A 22390-nucleotide genomic window follows, 5' to 3' on the forward strand; every position below is an offset into this window, starting at 1 on the left:
GGGAAATGGCAATCAAATACGGTGATGTGGACTCCTGTTTTGACAGTAATTATTACAATACACTGACTGAAGTGAGCATGAAAGGAATTCAGCCTTGTGGGAATTGGTGAGCAGTATCTTGATTCTCACTGAGCTTACTGTCACTGCCAGAGTACCTGTCCCCATACATTCTCTCAACTAAAGGTGAATGAAAGGGATAATTATATTTTCTGTCCCATAATTTGAAATGGATTCATATGAATCTAAATAATTTCCTCCTGTAGAACGGTGCAGTTGAAGTTGGGTACCCTAAAATGCCACTTTTGGCAAGTATTTCCAATTCATAATGTAAAGAAAATCTCTCTTATAGGAATTCCCTGGTCAGCTTTAAGTGGGTGTCACATATTTAACTATTGTCCTGTAAATCATATTCTGAGATGTATAGTAATTCTTTGTTTCTATGTCAAACTCCTTTTATGTGATCCTTTGTAAGATAAACTGAATGTGGGAGGCATCTTTTCTCGGTACATAGTCTCGAATTTTTGCAGAATATATAAATGAAAAATGTCATTTCACCAAGGTTTACTAAGTGTGGACATGCATGACGTTTGAACTATTCTATATTTTATTGTCCTTGTTATGTTATTTATATTTTGTAATCTGTATTTCTGTATGTGTTTTTAAAAGATCATTTTGAATACCTGTGCATGTTTTGTGATTTTCGGTCCCAAACTTTTGATCAGTACTCAAAGCAGTTTCTCATGACTTCACAGTTTCTCTCCAGTTAATGTAGTGAGGAGAAAGTGTAAACCATTTTTCGTTACAGTTTTGACCTAAAGGTAAGTCCTATATATTCAGTATTTGCTAAAGCAAAATAACAATTGTGTGGTTCAACATTTTATTAATTGATCACATGCAATCTAATGCATAGCCCCCCCCCCCCAAAAAAAGTTTGTCCGCTCACAATGTAATGCACATTTTCTGGGCACACCCGGATTATTCAAAACACACACAGCTATCTTCACATTTCTATATTGTTGACAGAGAGTAGTAGTAGTAGACATAAAGAAAAGTCCCCTGAGAACTGGAATTATTGGGGCGCAAATGTCACAGGGAAATGTTGTCATTGTTGGTGGTGACCAATATGGCAGCCTCCATTTTGCTGAGTCACATCTCACCGGGTCCTTCTAAAAATTATTCAACTATTCAATATGGGCCCAATTCCGACCCGAGTTAAGCGTGCATAAATGGAACGTAATTCCAATTTTATGCACTTTTCTCTATGCTTATTGTGACCTTGAACTTAAGCATGAGAATAGCATGCTGTTCACCTGCTATTCGTTTTGGGTGGAGATCAATAAATGATGGTGTGTCTACAGATACGCTGTATTCTGACCTTGACTTAATTCCCTAATAATTCTTCCACCCTTACATATGAGGAAATAATGAATAAGGTCTAGCGAACCTACCGGTTTCAAGTGGAAAAAGCATTACTTCATTTTTTCCGGTAGAAATAACACCATTCTCCATGCACTGTAATTTACAACTTGATAAGCGCTAGTTAAATGTGTAATCTGTTTGGATAAGGGAACTATAAATTACACTTGTTTTAGATATATTTTACCTTCCAATTGCTGGAGACAAATGTGAAACCAGTCATATGGCTTCAAACTGAAGCATACCAACTTTCCCAAAGTAAAGTTTATGAAAGGCCGTGCCATTATGCAGAATTTAAATTGTACAGCCTTTTTTGGATAGACTTGCGTAGATGGGCACTCGCATGTCTTAATTATAGGCTACCGCAACTTTTTGTTTCCTATCATGTTAAATATTAGCCACTATCAGTATCGACCGTCGGTACATATTCAACTGCCAATTTACTGTTAGTTCCCTTCAGTTGGTATAGCATACATTATCATTCCATTTAATTATATTGTTTTGTTTACCTGCATTTGCTTCCTCTGTAAACGCTGTCATGGCCATGTGGTTGTTGCTGAGGATCATTAGTAACAGTTAGGTTAATTAAATCATTATGGAGTGCAGACCAGGCATTAACAGTTTGAAGGCTACACATGGTGCAAAACTTGGCTGTCATCACACAGTACCATGGTTAGTGCAGGCAAAAGACGAGGGTATAGTCTACTATTGTACACTATTCTCCCTATTATAATTCTATGTACACTAATCTTCCAATGTGGCAATTTTCTGAATGAATCAAACCACTGTTTTCTTTTCCGCGTAAAGGCTCTCCAAACCTGTTTTTATGATTCATATATATACTTTCCTAACCCTAAATAATCTACAAGATCAGAGTATTTTTTTGAATCTACCAAATGGTGCTGAAACAGAGAATGATATGCATATATTTAGATGGCTTTCTTTCATTGATCCCTAATATTCAATATATTCTATTGAGTCTGTCAACAAAATTCTAACTAAAAGTTACACCATATTTAAAGAGATGGCTTAAGATAAATGCACTGAAAACCCTATTGAATGAAAAGGGAAGCATGCCTGCAAAGCCCTTTACGTACCTTCATAAGGTAAGTCTGAATACTAACTACTGAGAAGTGTGTATGAAAGGCATGCGTAGGAAATTGCCTTAAGTCCAAATCGGCCCTATATAGCCTTTAATCAAAAGTAGTGGACTATATAGGAGACAGGGTGCCATTACAGACACAACCATGCACTGTTCAGCTGGGAGCCATGCGTTCCAGAATGTGGGGGTTGTAGATGGAATGTCCTCCCAGTCTTCGTTTGGGCAGAAGTGTGTGCATGCTGTATTAGAACTGCAGCTGAACGGGTTGGACTTGGTATGAGTCAAAGTCGCCGAGGATTGTATCTAAAGGGAGAGGTAGAGATAAGTCGATATGGAATCCTTGCATGGCAATAGGCTTACCTACATGAGTCGTAAGTTAGTTGGTGTCTGTAAAGTACATCCAAATGTCTACAATACAATACCAATCATCCAACGGACCAATATAATTAAGACTCAAACTTCTCTCTCTAAAGCCTCAAACTAGTCGTATGTGTACCGAGAGGTCATTTAAATGCAGTCTACTGTATATACTGTATGCCTTCAGAAAGTATTCATACCCCTTGACTTATTCCACATTTTGTTTTTCAAAATGGATTTGACTTTTTTCTCTCAGCAAATTTAGTGAAAATGAAATACAGAAATATCTCACTTAAGTATTTACACCCTGTTGCTATGACACTATAAATTGAGCTCAGGTGCATCTAATTTCCATTGACCATTGTTGATGTCACTACAACTTGATTGGAGTCCACCCATGGCCAATTCAATTGTTTGGACATGTGTGGTTCTTTTATAGATGATTTCAAAAGGTCCCACAGTTGACCATGCATGTCAGAGCAGAAACTATACCATGAAGTCCAAGGAACTGTCCGCAGATCTCCGAGATGAGGCATATACTGTATCTGGAGAAGGGTATGAAACAATTTCTAGTGTTGAAAGTTTCCAAAAGCACAGTGGTCTCCATATGGAACTACCTAGACTGTCTAGAGCTGGCCACCTGACCAAACTCAGCAACTGGGCAAGAAGGACCTTGGTCAGGAAGGTGACCAAGAACCCAATGACTACTCTGACAGAACTACAGAGTTCCTTGGCTGAGATGGGAGAACCTGCGGGAGCCAATCTGGGCTTTATGGGAGAGTGGCCAGATGGAAGCCACACATGACAGCATGCCTGGATCTTGCATAAAGGCACGTGAAAGACAGATCATAATTCAAAAGATTCTGTGGTCTGATGAGACAAATTTCTTTGGCCTGAATGTAAAGCGCCATGTCTGGAGAACCAGGCACAGCTCATCACCCATCGAACACCGTCCCTACCGTGAAGCATGGTGGTGGCAGCATCATGGAATGGGGATGCCTTTCAACGGCAGGGACTGGGAGATTGGTAAGGATTGACGGAACAGTGAGTGGAGCGAAATACAGGCAAATCCTTAATGAGAACCCACTTCAGACAGTGGTGGCTCCTCAGAGGAGCAAGACCATCCTCCTCACCGAATTTCATAAAAATAGTGTAACAAAGTTATCCTTTTTAGAAAAAAATATACTAAATATATTCACGTCACCAGATAATTGATTAAAACACATTCAGACAGAAATACTCATCAGCTGTCCAGGTGGCTGGTCTCAGACGAGCCCGCGGGTGAAGAAGCCGGGTGTGGCGGTCCTGGGCTGGCGTGGTTACACGGGCTCTGCGGTTGTGAGACCGGTTGGGCATACTGCCAAATTCTCTAAAACGACGTCGAGAAATGAACATTCAATTCTCTGGCAACAGCTCTAGTGGACATTCCTGCAGTCAGCATGCCAATTGCACTCTCCCTAAAAACATAAGACATCTGTGGCATTGTGTTGTGTGACAGAACTTCATATTATAGAGTGGCCTCTTATTGTCCCCAGCACAAGGTGCACCTGTGTAATGATCATGCTGTTTAATCAGCTTCTTGATATGCTACACTTGTCAGGTGGATGGATTATCTTGGCAAAAGAGAAATGCTCCCTAACAGGGATGGAAACAAATTTGTGCACAAAAGTAGAGAAATAAGCTTTTTGTTCTATGGAAAATTTCTAGGATCTTTTATTTCAGTTCATGGGACAAACACTACATGTTGCATTTATATTTTTATTCAGTATAGTACTGACAACGTAAACTACAGCTAGCTAGCAAAAATGAAAGAGGAGCGAGAACTAGCTATCTTTCTGTCTTCGGTTGCAACACTCACTGCCAAGTTAAAAACTGCCTCTGGAAGCAACGTCTGCCTAAGAACTGTTCGTCGGGAGCTTCATGAAATGGGTTTACGTGGCCGAGCAGCCGCACACAAGCCTAAGAACACCATAAGCAATGCCAAGCGTCGGCTGTAGTAGTATAAAGCTCGCTGCCATTGGATTCTGGAACAGGGGAAATACGTTCTCTGGAGTGATGAATCACGCTTCACCATCTGGCAGTCTGGTGGATGAATCTGGGAAAACGCTACCTGCCCCAATGCATAGTGCCAACTGTAAAGTTTGGAGGAGGAATAATGGTCTGGGGCTGTTTTTCATGGTTCAGGCCCCTTAGTTCCAGGGAAGGGAAATCTTAACGCTACAACATACAATGACATTGTATTCGATTCTGAGCTTCCAACTTTGTTGCGACAGTTTGGGGAAAGTCATTTCCTGTTTCAGCATGACAATGCCCCCTTGTGCAAAGTGACGTCCATACAGAAATGGTTTGTCGAGATCGGTGTGGAAGACAGCTGATGTGTTTTGAAGTCAAAAAAGTGAGAGGTGGAGAGTGTGTAGATGTGAGAAGGAATTATCCAACGATCAACTGTGTCAACTGTGTTTGTGTGATCAGGGGTGTATTCATTCCGCCGATTCTTAAATGGAAAGAAACGGGGATAAACATCAGCGGTGTAAAGTACCACATAAGTCGTTTTTGGGGGTATCTGTACTTCACTTTACTATTTATATCTTTGACAACTTTTACTTCACTACATTTCTAAAGAAAATTATGTACTTTTTACTCCATACATTTTCCCTGACACCCAAAAGTACTTGTTACATTTTGAATGCTTAACAGGGCAGGAAAATGGTCCAATTCATTCACTTATCAAGAGAACATTCATGGTCATCCCTACTGCTTCTGATCTGGCAGACTCATTAAACACAAATGCTGTGTTTGCAAATTATGTGTGAGTGTTGGAGTGTGCCCCTGGCTATCCGTCAATAAAAAAAGGAAAGGAAATTGTGCTATCTGGTTTGCTTAATATAAGGAATATTTTATTATTTAAACTTTTACTGTTGAAACTTAAGTACATTTTAGCAATTCTGTTTACTTTGGATACGTAAGTATATTTAAAACCAAATACTTTTAGACTTTTACCTAAGTAGTATTTTACTGGGCGACTTTCACTTTTACTTGAGTCACTTCCTATTTTAAGTTATCTTTACTTTTACTCAAGTATGACAATTGAGTACTTTTTCCACAACTGATAACCATACCTGAATTTGTCCAATAGAAACTATTGTTTGCAACTTTTGGACTAATGATTACACCCTAGATCAGCTACATGCAGGCAAGATTGTGCAAGGCAGTACTGAAGTTGTCAATGTCTGTCACCTTGATTACTCACAAATTTCTCTCCACCTGTGCACCTATGTTGTTAACTTTAATTCATAGGCTAGGTTGTAGAAACCTCATGATGGGTATAGGGAAAATCTGAGTATCATGTAGTAACCTAAACCTATCGATGTTACATTGAGCTGGATTAATGGAATATGTATGACAGTCATCCAATATGCTGTAATAGAAATAAGGCCATGCTCATTAAAAAAAAAAGAATCATCCTCCCTCGTCATAAACGACACCGACCGTCACAGAGTGCAAACGACCTTTGACTGGGACGAAGATTTACAAGCATACAGCCAAAGCACCGCTGGAATGGCTTCACAACAAGAATGTGAATGTCCTTGAGTGGCGCAGCCAAAGTCTAGACTTGAATCCCATTGAAAATATGTGGAAAGAATTGAAGGTTGCTGTTCACCGCCACTTCTTATCTGACTTAACAGAGCTTGAGAAAATCTGCAAGGAAGAACGGGAGCTGATACAGACATACCCAAGACGACTCAAAGCTGTAATCACCGCCAAAGGTGCTTCTACAAAGTATTGACTCAGGGGTGTGAATACTTATGTAAATTAAATATTTCTGTATTTCATTTTCAATAAAAAACACATCTACAAACAATTTCACTTCGTCATTATGGGACATTGTGTGTAGATAGGGGAGGGGGGAAAATATATTTAATCCATTATGAATTCAGGCTGTAACACAACAATATGTGGAATAAGTCAATGGGGTATGAGTAGTTTCTGAAGGCACTGTAAATGCAGCCACAGTATCACTTAATGACAATGAGAATGGATAGAAGCAGGCACGAAACACAAGTAAATGTAGATCCTCTTTTGCCAGAGAGCAGTATCATCCATTTCTCAATACAGGAATTCTATTATCAGGATGCTGCAATGCAATACTTCTCTAATTGATTCCCTAAGGTCCCCATCCTCCTCTACTTCCTGCTTGTGAGAAGGGTATTCTAATAAGGGGGGTGGGGTTGTCATTAGTGTGCTGCTCACCATTGCAGCGATAGCGTAGGTTAGCCCAGATTATGTTCTCCTGGGAGAAGCAGAAGACACCCAGTCTGCCTCCTCTCATGGTGGTGTCTATGATGATACCTGTGTCTGCCACTATCTGAGGACCCTCATAGAAACGCACTCTGAACATGACACACACATGCATAGAGCGAGACCAGTTAGGAACACCAAAATATGACAAAGGTTGCATTTACACAGGCAGTTCAATTCTGATCTTTTAACCAATCAAATCAGATATTTTGCCAATCATTTTGCCAAATATCAGAATTAGGCTGCCTGTGTTAATGCAGCCAAAGTAAGACCATCTCCAACCCGAATAGTTGTGTCACGTCTGGACGATGTAACCTATTGTGGTAAAGAATACAAAATGGATAGTATGATGATAAGAGAAAACATGCACGATAGTCATTTCATGTTGTTCAAGTTCAACAGTATGTGGTCACAACAGTATGTGGTCCAATCAGTTGTACACATAATGCCACAAATTGTAATTTAAAGGTCCAATGCAGCCGTTTTTACTTCAATATCAAATCATTTCTGGGTAACAATTAAATACCTTACTGTGATTGTTTTCTGTTAAAATTGTTTAAAAAATGAACAAAAATAGATTCTTAGCAAAGAGCAATTTCTCAAACAAGAATTTAGCTAGGACTGCCTGGGAGTGGTTTGAGTGGGGAGGGGAAAACTGGACATTTGCTGTTATTGGCAGAGAGGTTTGGAACTATATTTCTTATTGGTCTATTAATTAATTTACCTCATGGTGATGTCACCATGGAAGGCCAAAACTCCCTCCCACTAAAACAGGCAGAAATTTCAGGTGGTCTTTTCAAATGAGCTTTTATACTAAAATGGTATTATTTTACATTTTCACAGTATCATTCCAACCTCATAGTGTGGAACTATATATAAAAAATAGGAAATCACGTTTTTGACTGCACTGGGCCTTTAATGTATTATGACAGGAGAAGGTCACGTCATCGTTGGCAAACTGCACCAAAAGCCATCAGATGCCTATGAGGTGTGTCTGATAGCAGCGCACTACCTGATGTAGCCATCTTGGGGCCTGTGTTGCAAAAACCAGCGGTAGGAAGTCTTGTCCTTCCAGCCCATGTTGCGGACGTCTTTCCACAGCAGCTTCACCTGGTCACTGGTGTCCCCAGTGTGCCAGAGGGAGTTGCGTAGATTTTCCCCTGGTCCCGTGTTGGACTTCACAGCCTAGTCGACAACACAATTGCACAGGCAGCACAGTTACAGAACTGTAGATCTCTTCCAATGTGTCAATCTGGGCAGGTGTATTAATATTTAAACTGAAAATGTATCTATTCTCCGTTGAGCTGTTTTTAGTCCAGGGGTAGACTTAATATTAGGTAACTGGCCTTATGAGTATTACTTAGAAAGGGCTAGTTGTGTGTAGGTCAGTCTGTTAATAGAGTAGTGGCATGTTTGCATGAATTTGTACAGATGTATATAGGATCTTAATATGATCACCCTGTAGTTGGAGGAATTCAAGGTTTAAAAAGGCTTCTAGAGTTTGTATTTTCCATTTAACATTTAAGACTTGATTTGCCCTAACAAAAAATGTAAAGTCATACAAAAATGTCCATTAATTATAATAAAAAATGTAAAAATATTTTCTGGGTAACAATTAAGTACCTTACTGTGGTTGTTTTAAATTAAAACGGTCAAAAAGAAGAACAAAAAATGCTTCTTAACAAAGAGCAAATTTCTCATGAAAGAATTTTGCTAGGACTGTCTGGGAGTGGTTTGAGTGGGGAGGGAAAAACTGAACATTTGCTATAATTGTAATAGAAAAAAAACAGAAAAATATGCACATCCAAATTAAAACGTTGTGTTTATTGTACGTCTGATTAAATCACCATAGGAGCATATCAGAGTTATATCAATTATGTTGAACCAACGTGGAATAGACATTGAATTGACGTTTTTTTTTCTTCCATTAATTATAATCCACACAATAACTCAAATTTCCAGTTGCTGCAGGATTATTTTCCTGCTGTGAGAACATAAGTGACTTTTACTACATGACTAGATAATAGTCATATAAGATGTGCATATAGGATTTTTTGTACCTTCAGTTGGATCCCTGGTTCTGCCACCGCTCTGAATGGATTGGCCTGCCAATAGGTTTGCTCAACCTGTTTCCACATCACCACGTAGAAGGAGGAAGAGTCCTGGTAGCCAAAGATGAACCCTGCATAGTCGTCGTCCGTTACGGTATTCACATGGAAAGTCCCTTCGAAGTCAACACCGTTGAAAGCTGTGTAACCTTGAAGGAATGGCGTGAGTTTGGGTTAGGATGCGTTTGAGAACGTCATGTACAACTCGGTTTATTGAATGAATCCGACTTGAGACAGCGTGATTGTTGCTCTTACCAACAGCCAGTCCAGGGTCACTGTTCATAGTTTGGACGATCTCTCTTCCCTGTGGAAAGAGAAACAGAGAAGATTATAGAACTTAAGCAGTTAACATGTCTCTTCCCACTGGTGACAAATTTTTTTATATTTGTTTTATTTCACCTTTATTTAACCAGGTAGGCAAGTTGAGAACAAGTTCTCATTTACAATTGCGACCTGGCCAAGATAAAGCAAAGCTGTTCGAAACATATAACAACACAGAGTTACACATGGAATAAAACAAACATACAGTCAATAATACAGTAGAAAAATAAGTCTATATACAATGTGAGCAAATGAGGTGAGATAAGGGAGGTAAAGGCAATAAATAGGCCATGGTGGCAAAGTAAATACAATATAGCAAGTAAAACACTGGAATGGTAGATTTGACAGTAGATGAGTGTGCAAAGTAGACATACTGGGGTGCAAAGTTTAAAAAAAATACATTGGATGAATCAACGTTGTTTCCACCTCATTTCAACAAAATTACGTTGAACCAACGTGGAATAGACGTTGAACTGACGTCTATGCCCAGCAGGTTGGCATTGATTTGTATCTACTGTAACACCCTTGGACTTCTTGTATTAGATTTAATGCATGCATCAATACAGATGTAGGATCTTAATTTGATTACCCTTTTATTGCTGAGATTTTTTCCTGCATGGCAGGAAATGCAAACTTGAAGTGTATTTGAGTTTTAAAAAGGCTTGTAACATTTAGAATTTCCACTTAGAAATTTCAGACTTGATTTGACCTAACAAAAATGTATCAACCCCTACAACAATTGCTACAGGATTGTTTTCCTGTTATAGCAAACTGTCTGAAATTAAGATCTAACATCTGCATACACATACCTGATTGAGCACCACCCAGTTAGGGTCTATCTGTGCGTCTCCCTCTGGGTCCAGCACCACTGTCTGGTAGGCCCTGAAGTCTGTGAGAGTGACCTCGGCGTTCTCCGGGCACACATCGATGCTGTCGATGATGGTGTCGTTGTCAAAGTCGTTCTCACACACATTCCCAACACCATCACCTGTAACAAGGAGATTGACGCAATATGTGACTTTTAAGTCACTGGATAATATTACTGTCAACATTACACGGATATATTGGAGAACTTTTTGGAAACTAGATTGAAAAAGTGCTGAACTCACCGTCAGAGTCCTCCTGCAGAGGGTTGGGGATAAGGCGACAGTTGTCCGGTCCTGGGGGCAGAAGGTCAGGAATACCATCATCATCATCATCGTCGTCACACTCGTCCCCCAGGCCGTCCTTGTCCGTGTCCAGCTGGGAGCTGTTGATGACTGCAGGGCAGTTGTCCTGAGAGTCCTGGTGACCGTCACCATCACTGAGAATAGTAGAGAAAAACACAAGGAGACCATTTTACAGTTATCCCCACTGTTGTGGGATTCTGAAAGTTGATGTGTCAAACCAAAGTCATTACATAACATATCAAATAAGTAATGACGTACCAATAGATTGGAACGCCACGCACAGGCCCACACTGGTTAAAGGCAGGGAGGTAACAAGAAAGCTAGTAAAACTACTATACCTGTCCTTATTGGTGTCACAAGGGTCTCCGATCAAATCGTTGTCCATATCCAACTGTATCAAACACAAAAAATATCACTCGAACATCGAGATAGGTTGTCATTCTGGTACAACATGCAGTAATGACTAGGATTCATACAAGTACAGCTAACATGGAAATCAGAAACCAGACCTGGTCAGGGTTTGGAACATAGGGGCAACTGTCACAAGCATCTCCGACTTTGTCCCCATCTCGATCCTTCTGGTTATCATTGGGAACCCTTTTGCAGTTGTCCAGATTATTGGGGATTCCTAGAAGTAGGTAACAGTAGTTGACATGTCAATTGACATGAATGACCGCAATGGCAGAATTAGGCTTGTCACGGTCAAAAACTCTACATGCGTACTTACTGTCGCCATCAATGTCTTCGTCACATTCATCACCCAGTCTATCAACATCAGTGTCTTTCTGGTCGTTGTTTTTGATCATACGGCAGTTGTCACAGGCGTCTCCAAAGTCATCTTCGTCCACATTTCTTTGGTTGACATTTGGTACCAGCACACAGTTGTCCTACCAAAGAGGAATCAGAGCCTGTCTTTACACTAAGATACAAAATCAGTGTAAAGACCTGTTGTAAACATGACACAGCAAAACATCAGTTGCTGGAGAAAGAGATCAGTAACCTGTGTATTTAAGATTCCATCGCCATCTGCGTCCTCATCACAGGCATCTCCTTTGCCATCCTTGTCTGCGTCCTCTTGGCCAGAGTTGGGTACTGTTAGACAGTTATCCTAAAAGTATGTATATAAAGCATATGACAACGACTTCATTTTCCCACTTTATTTTCCCTTTGCGTTCAAAATAGTATAGTCGTGGACTTCCATAGCCTTTTCAAGGACATTCAAGTGTATTACCTTGGCACAGTTCCTCTCGGTGCATTCCAGTTTCTCATCAGGGAAGCCATCGATGTCAATGTCAGAGCTGCAGAAGTAGCCATTGCCAGCCCATCCCACCCCACACTGTGAATCAGGATCAAGTCAAAGTTATGGACTGTACTGTATAGTATATGGAATGTCAGTTCGCATTCAATTCCATTTCAGCTACAGCAGCTGAATCAATAACGAGCAATCTGTATCCAAAAGAATGCTATAGACAACATGTATTAAAGGAGCAGTATACATTTAGGCTGTATTTAAATTCATATTGATCCATTGCAACAGAATGTTATCGCATTACCTGACACTCTATTTTCCCATCTCGTTGGACAATGCACTCTCCGCTGGCATGGCAGGGGTTGAGCTGGCCCTTACCACACGCTCTCTCAGGCTTACAGCCCTTGCGCTGATCCCCCACATAGCCTGCCTTACAGGGGCCACACTTAAACGAGCCCTGACAACAACACGCACAACCACCACAGCAGAAACTTAGTTCCCCCCCCCCTCAAAACCTCAGAGAGGAAAGACCTCTGGATTTCCTAATGAGATATATATTTGAGTCGCATCGACTTTCAATGATACTTACAGGTGTGTTCACACAGTTGGAATTTTCCACACAACCTCCATTATTGGGTCCTTCACACTCATTGATGTCCTTACAGACCTGGGTAGGATTCAAATACAAAAGAAAGCCCTAATGCATAAATCTTCCATCTTCAAGCAAAACCTTACATGTTGCCAGTGAGTCGTTCTATGCTCTAATGAATAAATCTTCCATCTTCAAGCAAAACCTTACATGTTGCCAGCGAGTCGTTCTATGTAATTTCAGCAAGCCATGATACACACTATCTCAGATTGTTCTGAAATTCTTTCTGTAGTTACAAACAGATAAGATTGGCATTCCTGAAACATTATTTTGTTGAATTGTAATTTTATCTCAGAAATGTTGCTAATTGAGTGCATCCAAATTGGCCATTTTAATTTATAAGATTCAGATAATGTCCAATAAATATAGTCCCCAACATCCGATTTGGACCAAACTTTTTTCCTAACAGTAAGTTAGACATTAGAAATCCCCAAAAATTGTCAAAAGTCACCCACGGACCCTGTACACTCCACACCAAGCCCACCCCAACAACCAGTATACAGTATCAGTTCTCTGTTTGACAAGTAGTATTAAACTGCGTATTGCTTCTTCATACTATGTAATGTATTCCCTGTGAATCTGGTTATGTTTTTCCCCCTGTTCAGAGAAATTACACAGGTGCATCTTGTGCTGGAGACAATAAAAGGCCACTCTATAATGTGCAGTTTTGTCACACAACAAAGTGCCGCAGATGTCTGAAGTTTTGAGGGAGCGTGCAATTGGCAAGCTGACTGCAGGAATGTCCACCAGAGCTGTAGCCAGAAAATTGAATGTTCATTTCTCTACCATAAGTCGCATCCAATGTCGTTTTAGAGAATTTGGTGGTACGTCCAACCCAGCCTCACAACCGCAGAGCCCGTGTAACCACGCCAGCCCAGGAAATCAAAATCTGGATTCTTCACTTGCGGGATCGTCTGAGACCAGCCACACGGACAGCTGATGAAACTGTGAATTCCTACTCAAACTGTCTGCGACCACCTCAGTGAATCTGCCCTGCGTGCTCATCGTAGTCACTAGGGTCTTGACTTGACTGCAGTTCGACTTCAAAACCAACTTCAGTGGGCAAACGCTCACCTGGCACGCTGGAGAAGTGTGCTCTTCACGGATGAATCCCGGTTTCAACTGTACTAGGCAGATGGCAGACAGCGTGTATGGAGGTTTGCTAATGTCAACGTTGTGAACAGAGTGCCCCATGGTGGAGGTGGGGTTATGGTATGGGCAGGCATAAGCTACGGACAACGAGCACAATAGCATTTTATCGATGGCAATTTTTGAATGCACAGAGATACTGTGACGAGATCCTGAGGCCCATTGTCGTGCCATTCATCTACCGCCATCACCTCATGTTTCAGCATGATAATGCCCAGCTCTATGTCACAAGGATCTGTACACAATATCTGGAAGCTGAAAATGTCCCAGTTTTTCCATGGCCTGCATACTCACCAGACGTGTCACCGACTGAGCATGTTTGAGATTCTCAGGATCGACGTGTACGACAGCGTGTTCCAGTTCTTGCCAATATCCAGAAACTTCGCACACCCATTGAAGAGGAGTGGGACAACATTCCACAGGCCACAATTAACAGCCTGATCAACTCTATGCGAAGAAGATGTGTTGAAATTGTTATATGTTGCGTTTTATATATTTTTTCAGTATAGATGCCACTGTTCCTGCTATACCGTCACACTTTTTTAAAATCCATTTTGCACGTCTCTTGTGTTTATTAAAAAGATCACCCTCCCAAAAAAGTGCAACCTTGGGTAGAAAACCAATAGATTTGGCTCATGATGAAAATATATTGTGTGGTCATGATCACAATTCAAGCCAGTCCTGCATGAAAGCAAATAATTTTTTGGTTCTTTTACACTTAATATTTGTCCAGGAAATAGCCCATTTGTGTGTGTGATTTATTACCTTAAAAAAGGGCTGGATTAGTTACTGTTAAACTATTCCTGGTGAACAGGCAGACCATTGGTTACATCAGTTCAATGTTATGGTCTCTAATGATCTTCAATAGTAATCGTCTAAAACACACACTTTATAGTATTTTGCAGTTGTAATGGTATTGGATTGCGTTGGGTTCAATGTTGAACGTCACTAATCACAATACATGTAGAAATGTTTCCTGATCATTTTGAAAAACAGGCTGCCATGCAATTCAGTATTTTATTAGGGTTGTCACAACATTTGAATCCCTAGCCAATTTCTCCATTATAGTTTCGGACTTGTAGGAAAAGTCTTCATATGAGAATTGCATAGTTATATCCCTCTCAAAAAGCAGCCACTTGTTGGACTATTCAAGGAGAGTTGGGTTGAAGCATTAGGTTGCTGTTAGTGCAAACTGGATTTCTTTAATAGAGGACTGGCTTGAATTGTGAGGATGACCACACACTTTTCGTAATGAGTCAAATCTATTGGTTTTCTACCCAAAGTTGCAAAGGAAATGTTGTGATCTATTTAATAAACACAAGAGACCAGCAAAATTGATAAAAGAGTGTGGCGGTATAGCAGGAACAGTGGCATCTAGTGGTCAAAACCTGGTACTTCCACAATACGTTATGGTAAATAATGCAAGCGACTTCATTGACTCATTTCTCTGAACAGGGGAAAAAAAACATTGCCAGATTCACAGCGAATACTTTTACATAGTATGGAGAAGCAAAATTCCAAGCCACAGCTTCATACTACTTGTCAAACATAGAGAACTGATACTGTTTACTGGTTGTTGGGGTGAAATTGGTGTGGGGGAGGACCGTGGGTGGCTTTTGACCCCCCCAAAATTGATTCCTCTTACTCATTGGTAGGAAGAAGTTTAGTCCAAATCGGATGTTGAGTACTATTTTTATTAAATATCTGAATCCTATAAATTAAATGGCCAATTTGGGTGCAATCAATTAGCTTAATTTTGCAGAGATAAAATTATATTTCAAGAAAATGTGCTTCAGGAATGCTAATTGTATCTGTTACTAATTACGAAACGATTTCCGAACAATCTGAGATGGCGGGTGTCGAAATCCTCTTTGCTGTGCTTTTTGAAGTGGAAAGGCCCCAATGTCAAGCTCATAAGCTTCTTTGCTTAATTCAAAATTGCTACCTGTTTGTTGTTAGTGGCGTAGGAGAGGCCTATTCCCTGCACCCGGGGGCTGGTGTAACCAGTGGGACAGGGGCCACAGCGGAACCCTGGAGAGGTGTTGATGCAGCGCACACCCATGTGGCAGGGCTTCAGGACACACTACACACACAGGAGGAGAGCGGAGAGAGGGCAGTAATATACATGTTCAATATTTGAATTGGGATTTGCCATTGAGATAATCTAACAGTTGATTTAAAGTGACTGCCTTTTAAAAGCAACAAATCCATTTGAAAATGGCCTATGTGGCAGCGATATGAGCCAGAAACAGTTATTCTAGTGTCAATATTGACTACACGGTGTAAATAGGATCATTTTTAGGAAGATCCGTGCATCACAACGGAGTAATTAAGGTTGTGTTTTGATTTGAAGGTGTCCATTTGCCCGCTAACATGGGGTGAACAGCTGCGGTGATTGCTGTTCATCCAATAGCATAGACAGTAAGACAGACCTACCCAGCAGCTCCGACTTTGTTTACATAAGAAAACATGTTTTTTTGCTTGAGAAATACTGCACCAAACAACTTAGTTAAATGTAAAATTGCACAACTGAAACATCCTCTGCAAAAACATCAAGATTAATTCCAGATTTCTTGAGTTATCTTAGAATTATTCTGGGGATTTTGAGGAAGTTAAATAGGCTTCCGCATTTACAGTGTGTCATGAGGGACAAACATCATTAACCAAACGTGGAATCGTCAGGAAACACACCGGCAAGAGTGAAATCTACTTTTTCAAATGAGCAACAGGGAAGCACACATGCCAATGTGAGTGTTCAGAGGCTCTTTAAAAACCAAACAATATACACAATAGTAACTCGTACTGTGTAAATTATCGTATTTCAGTTTAGACCCACTACAACAGGGTTTCCCCAGTGGCGGCGCGTTTTTTTTTATTTGGCCCCCCTGAGCAAAAACAAATAATTATGTTGTATTATTTGGGGGGAATTTTCATTGTTGGACATAAAACACTGTAAAAACATCAGAAAATAAACTCAAAGTAATTTTGGAAATGTGTTCCCGAAGTATTCCCACTCATAATAGAAAGACGTGATTGTATACAAATGTATGCAAGGTTTGAAATTATTAGGATTTAGTCAAATATTATATCTGTTTGGGCTTATGTTCCTGCCCCCCATCAATCCACTCAAGAAGAAAACAGCTTGCGGCTGAATCTAGTTCAGGGTTTCCCAATGTCAGACCCTGGGACCCGAACGGGTGCACGTTTTGGTTTTTGCCCTAGCAATACACTAGCACTTGACTCCCAAGTGGCGCAGTGGTAGAGCATGGTGTTTGCAATGCCAGCATGGTGTGTGCAACGCCAGGGTTGTCGGTTCGATTCCCACGGGGGGCCAGTACAACAACAAAAAATAATGTAAATGCATGAAATGAAATGTATGCATTCACTACTGTAAGTTGCTCTGGATAAGAGCGTCTGCTAAATTACTAAAATGTAAATGTAAAATGTCTAAGACACTATCTCAGTGCAAGAGGCAGTACCTGGTTTGAATCCAGCTGTCACTGTAAGTAAGAATTTGTTCTTAACTGACTTGCCTAGTTAAATAAAACATACACAGCTGATTCAAATAATAAACTAATCATAAAGCTATGAATTTGAATCAGCTGTTTAGTGTTAGGGCAAAAACCAAAATGTGCATCCCGAGGACTGAGTTTGGGAAACACTGATATAGTTGATGATCCCTGCACTACAGAATACTATGTGACATTTTTGGGATCCTGTCCTACCTCATCCACATGTGTGCAGTGGGTACCATTGACCTCCATGCCCTCAGGGCAGGGGCCACACTTGATGCCCCCGGCGGTCTCAATGCACTTTACCCCCATGTGGCAGGGGTTAGGGTAACAGGAGGTGCGAGGGGGACCTTGAATGCCTAGGTGAGAGAGGATGATACACCAACCATCAACCAAGTAGACCTGGAGCACTCTCCTGTAAAATGTCTCCATCTACTGCAGGTTATCCTTTTCTATTTGTTTCCATTTCCATTACAGATCCATTTACCATTACATATTCATATGTTTATGTATGTACTGTATATATTTAAAAAAAAGTACATGAGAGCACAATGGTATGTTTAATGTACCATACTTACATACAATTGAGATAGCAATCATGCTGTTGATATTGATATATATGTAATGTACAGTGCCTTCAGAAAGTATTCACACCCCTTTACTTTTTCCACCTTTTGTTGTGTTACAGCCTGAATTTAAAATTGATTACATTTAGATTTTTTTGGTCGCTGGCCTACACACAATACCCCATAATGTCAAAGTTAATTAATGACAAATTAATTAAAAATGAAAAGCTCAAATGTCTTGAGTCAACAAGTATTCAACCCCTTTGCTATGGAAAGGCTAAATAAGCTCAGGAGTAAAAATGTGCCTAACATTCACGTAATTAGTTGCATGGACTCATTCTGTTTTCTTAACATGATTTTTTTATGACTACCTCATCTCTGTCCCCCACACATACAATTATCTGTAAGGTCCCTCAGTCGAGCAGTGAATTTCAAACAAAGATTCAACCACAAAGACCAGGGAGGTTTTCCAAAGCTTCATAAAGAAGGGCACCTATTGGTGGATGGGTAAAAAACAAAAAAAGAAGCAGACATTTAATATCCCTTTAAGCATGGTAAAGTCATTAATTACACTTTGGATGATGTATCAATACACAGAGTCACTACACAGATACATGCCATAGAGAAAGGAAACAAATCAGGGATTTCGCCATGAGGCCAATGGTGACTTTAAAATAGTTACGGCGTTAAATGGCTGTGATAGGAGAAAACTGAGGAGGGATCAACAACATTGTAGTTACTCAACAATACTAAACTAATTGACATAGTGAAAAGAAGGAAGCTTGTACAGAATAATATTCCAAAACATACATCCTGTCCTGGATACAAGTGTTATGTTTGGGGAAATCCAATACAACACATTACTGAGTACAACTCTTCACATTTTCAAGCATAGTGGTGGCTGCATCATGTTATGGGTATGCTTGTAATGGTTAAGGACTGGGGAATTTTCAGGATAAAAAATAAACAGAATGGAGCTAAGCACAGGCAAAATTCTAGAGGAAAACCTGGTTCAGTCGGCTTTCCACCAGACCCTGGGAGACCAGACACACCTTTCAACAGGACAATAATCTAAAACACAAGGCCAAATCTTCACTAGTTGCTAACAAAGAAGACAGTGCGTGTTCCTGAGTGGCCAAGTTACAGTTTAGACTTAAATCTACTTGAAAATCTATGGCAAGATCTGAAAATGGTTGTCTAGCAATAATCAACAACCAATTTGACAGAGCTTGAAGAATTTTGAAAAGAATAATGAGCTAATGTTGCACAATCCAGGTATGGAGAGCTCTTAGAGACTTACCCAGAAAGACTCACCACTGTAATTGCTGCCAAAGGTGTTTCTACAAGGTATTGATTCAGGGGTGTGAATAGTTACGTAAATTTGATATTTCTGTATTTCATTTTGAATAAATGTGCAAAAATGTCTAAAAACATGTTTATGATGGGTGAGAGAAAAAAGCATCAAAGCAAAGGGTGGCTACTTTGAAGAATCTAAAATCTAAAATATATTTTGATTTGTTTAGCACTGTTTTGGTTACTACATGATTCCATATGTGTTATTTCATAGTTTTGATGTCTTCACTATTATTCTACAATGAAGAAAAAAGTAAAAATAAAGAAAAACCCTTGAAGGAGTAGGTGTGTCCAAACTCTTGACTGGTACTGTAATTATATATTAAATATGTACATATTCATGTATGTACTGTATTAAAAATACAATAACTTTATTTTGTGCCTAAAAGAGCGCTAGCCTGATTAACAGATACACCACAATGTTTACTGACATTCAACTGGAATATCTATTTCTGCAGGCAGGCCAAGGCTACTCACCACAGCCTTTACACTTTATCACTGTGTTCTTCAGGAAAACAATCTCTTGGATCTGAATGGAGGTACAAATACACTATTAGTTCACATTATACTGTATGGTACCTTCTACATCCTCAATGAAAGTTGCCCTATATGTCCAAACAGTGACTTCACCTGTTGCTTCAGCAGTTCTTTAATCTCAGCCAAGGCTTGATTCGTTCCCTTGATCTGATTCATGATTTCCCCATCTGAGTTTGAAAATGAAAAACATTTCACAACGCTTTATTAGCGATGGATGTGCACGCACAGCTATGTTTGTTTCATGCATTAGCAATGGACAGATCATCTTTGAAAACATACTCCCACATGTATTCCTATTCCAGCACACTCTGTTTCAACCAAAGTCAAAGTAACTCAAGTCAGTAGACAGAATAGTGATTTCAGGTAAATGGGGTGTTATCATCATAGGTTGCCAAGATAAACTGAAACTAATGTCAACCTCCTCATGTTGAAACTGAACGTCAGGCGGGTCACAAAGCTCCTGCTCGTACCTCATTACTCTTCCTGTGACATTGTCTTGGATGCACATCTGTGGCTGACGCAAGTCATCAGTATGCAATGTGTTGGGGATGCACTATGCAGATGTCCCTTTACAAAACAACATCATCCACTGCCTATTCATCATCTTTACTACCTGCACTACTATCCCCTTGCCACAGGAGCTGGCATTCCAAGACTATCCGTGGGCCTGAATCACATACATGCAGAAATACAGAGACTAAGATCTTGTGGGTTTTGTGCCAAATCGTTTTTCGTACCGCTACAACACCAATTTTCAAAAATATGGGATGATAAATAATTTTTTGAAATATTTTTCTCATTCATTGCAACGTGAAAGATTTGGAACAGGAGCTTGGAAATAACAAAGCAGCCACAGCCTGTGGTTTGGTTTAACAGTGGCTGGCAAGAATCATGGCAACATCAATCACTTTAAGTCTTAATTTATGGACTCCTGTGGAAGTTAGATTTACAGGCCCTGGGGTCTGGGCCTTTCCAATGAAGAGGTGTCCCAGATTAATAGGATGCTGGGATAGCCTGGCATGTGGGGCCTGTTGTGGAACCTACTAGATGTATTCATTGACCTGATGTATTAAACTCCCCAGGGAGCTGTATTGTGTCAAAGTCTCCTGAGCATGGAGGAGAGAAAGTGTGGTCTTCCCATTAGGATCTGCAATGTTTTCTGAATGAATTCCAAGCAAACATACTCCAAAGATACTGGCAAGAAAACACTACCAATGACACTATCAGGGTGATTTAGTTACATTGCCTGACTGACAAGTCGCTCAACAGCATAAGCTGCCAATTTGTTTTTCAAAGTGTGAAAGTGAATCAACCCGTTGGCCATATAGATGATAGGATTTACCAATTCAGTTTTGCAAATTGATGCTGAATTCATTTATTGTGTTCTATTTCAGGAATATGCTAAATCAAAGTAGTTACATTGAATTGGGATGATTGCAAATAAACTTTCCATTTTAGACAAATATGATCTGACGTGCCATTGACAAGATATTTATTTGACATTTATCACAGGTATAAAATAGCAGACTTCCAAAAAAGTATTCTCATGCCTCTGAAGTTGGTAACACAAATTAATTAATAAGCATTAATAAAGAATTTACTATTTCATTCATTGTAGACATTTAGATGCATTTATAAGCATTATAAAACATTACAATTCATATGTATTTATAACATTTATAATCATTTATGAAGCATTTATTCAAATTTGTAAATGACTTATTCATGACACTGTTATCATGGTGTTACCAGACCCATTTCAAATAACTTTTGAATCTCTCCAAACATTTTTGACATACATTTTGTGCTATGAAGTTTTTGTTCACTTAACCTCTTTTAAGATACTAAAATATTGATAGACATACCTCTCTGACCAGCTACTTGGTCACTGCTCACACTCAGCGAAATCACCAACACCAGAATCCGCAGCATGTTCTCATTTGCCCTTCGACGTCTCTACAGCGAAAGACAGGTAAGTGTATATGAAGTCCGGTGCCACCTGGTTCGACCAGGTCCTTTATCCAAATTCTACCCTTTGTCTTCAAGAAGAATCAGGGATGGCTCCTGTATCAGGGTTAAGACAGTCTGAGAGAGAGTAGGATCTGGCTCCTCTGCTGCCTGCCTTTTTATACATGTCTCCTAGAGTGACATCACCTCCAACCATGAGGTCCTCTGGAAGCCTTCATTTAGGAATGTCCCCGTAACACAGAAGCCCATCACTGGCCCAAAAGCATGGTCCTCTTAACTTTGTTTATTGATAATGATGATACACATACAAGGGTTGTCATTTTCTGATTGTAACCAGATTACAACCAACTGGTCTCTATTACAACCAGGTAAAGATATCTCTGTAACACTTTATTTGGATAGTCCATCTATAAATGCTCTACAGACTATCCGTAACATTTCAACTAACTAACTAACTAACTATTAACCCTAACCCTTGCTCTAAACCTAACCTTTAACCTTATCCTAACCCTAAACTTAACCCTTACCCTAACCCTATTCTTAACACACCCCAACCCTTATTCTAAACCTAACCCTAACCTTAACCTTAGCAAGCAGTTGCTTGTCAACAGATAGATTGTTGATCGTATGACTAT

At 39.9% G+C, this 22390-nt stretch overlaps 1 protein-coding gene across 2 annotated transcripts; it reads right to left on the reverse strand.

Annotated features, from left to right (window-relative positions):
* Positions 1-870: 870 nt before the first annotated feature.
* LOC106613640 (thrombospondin-4) lies at positions 871-22185 on the reverse strand. 2 transcript variants are annotated; one of them, XM_014216117.2, is made up of 19 exons: positions 21653-22185; positions 19881-19954; positions 19728-19779; positions 17545-17690; positions 15765-15902; positions 12611-12688; positions 12326-12478; positions 12004-12108; positions 11773-11880; positions 11500-11659; positions 11282-11400; positions 11111-11163; positions 10713-10906; positions 10413-10591; positions 9538-9586; positions 9235-9431; positions 8187-8359; positions 7127-7266; positions 871-2821 (listed from the first exon to the last, which is right to left on the reverse strand). In XM_014216117.2, exons 1-19 carry the CDS (start codon positions 21717-21719, stop codon positions 2763-2765), a joined length of 2244 nt encoding a protein of 747 aa, XP_014071592.2. In that variant the 5' UTR covers positions 21720-22185; the 3' UTR covers positions 871-2762. The 2 variants fall into 2 exon arrangements, with proteins under 2 accessions (XP_014071592.2, XP_014071593.2); XM_014216118.2 differs by lacking the exons at positions 871-2821; positions 17545-17690; positions 19728-19779; positions 19881-19954; positions 21653-22185 and adding an exon at positions 16256-16455 and having other exon boundaries at positions 6767-7266.
* Positions 22186-22390: the final 205 nt, after the last annotated feature.

Source organism: Salmo salar, chromosome ssa10 (assembly GCF_905237065.1).
Source record: "Salmo salar chromosome ssa10, Ssal_v3.1, whole genome shotgun sequence".
NCBI lineage: Eukaryota > Metazoa > Chordata > Actinopteri > Salmoniformes > Salmonidae > Salmo > Salmo salar.

Excerpts from the sequence above, each read along its gene's own strand:
- LOC106613640 (XM_014216117.2), bottom strand. The coding sequence starts at position 21,719 with ATGCTGCGGATTCTGGTGTTGGTGATTTCGCTGAGTGTGAGCAGTGAC. Across the intron at positions 19,780-19,880 it reads AAGAACTGCTGAAGCAACAG|ATCCAAGAGATTGTTTTCCT; the intron begins GTGAAGTCACTG and ends ACCTCCATTCAG. Across the intron at positions 11,164-11,281 it reads ATGTTCCAAACCCTGACCAG|TTGGATATGGACAACGATTT; the intron begins GTCTGGTTTCTG and ends TGTTTGATACAG.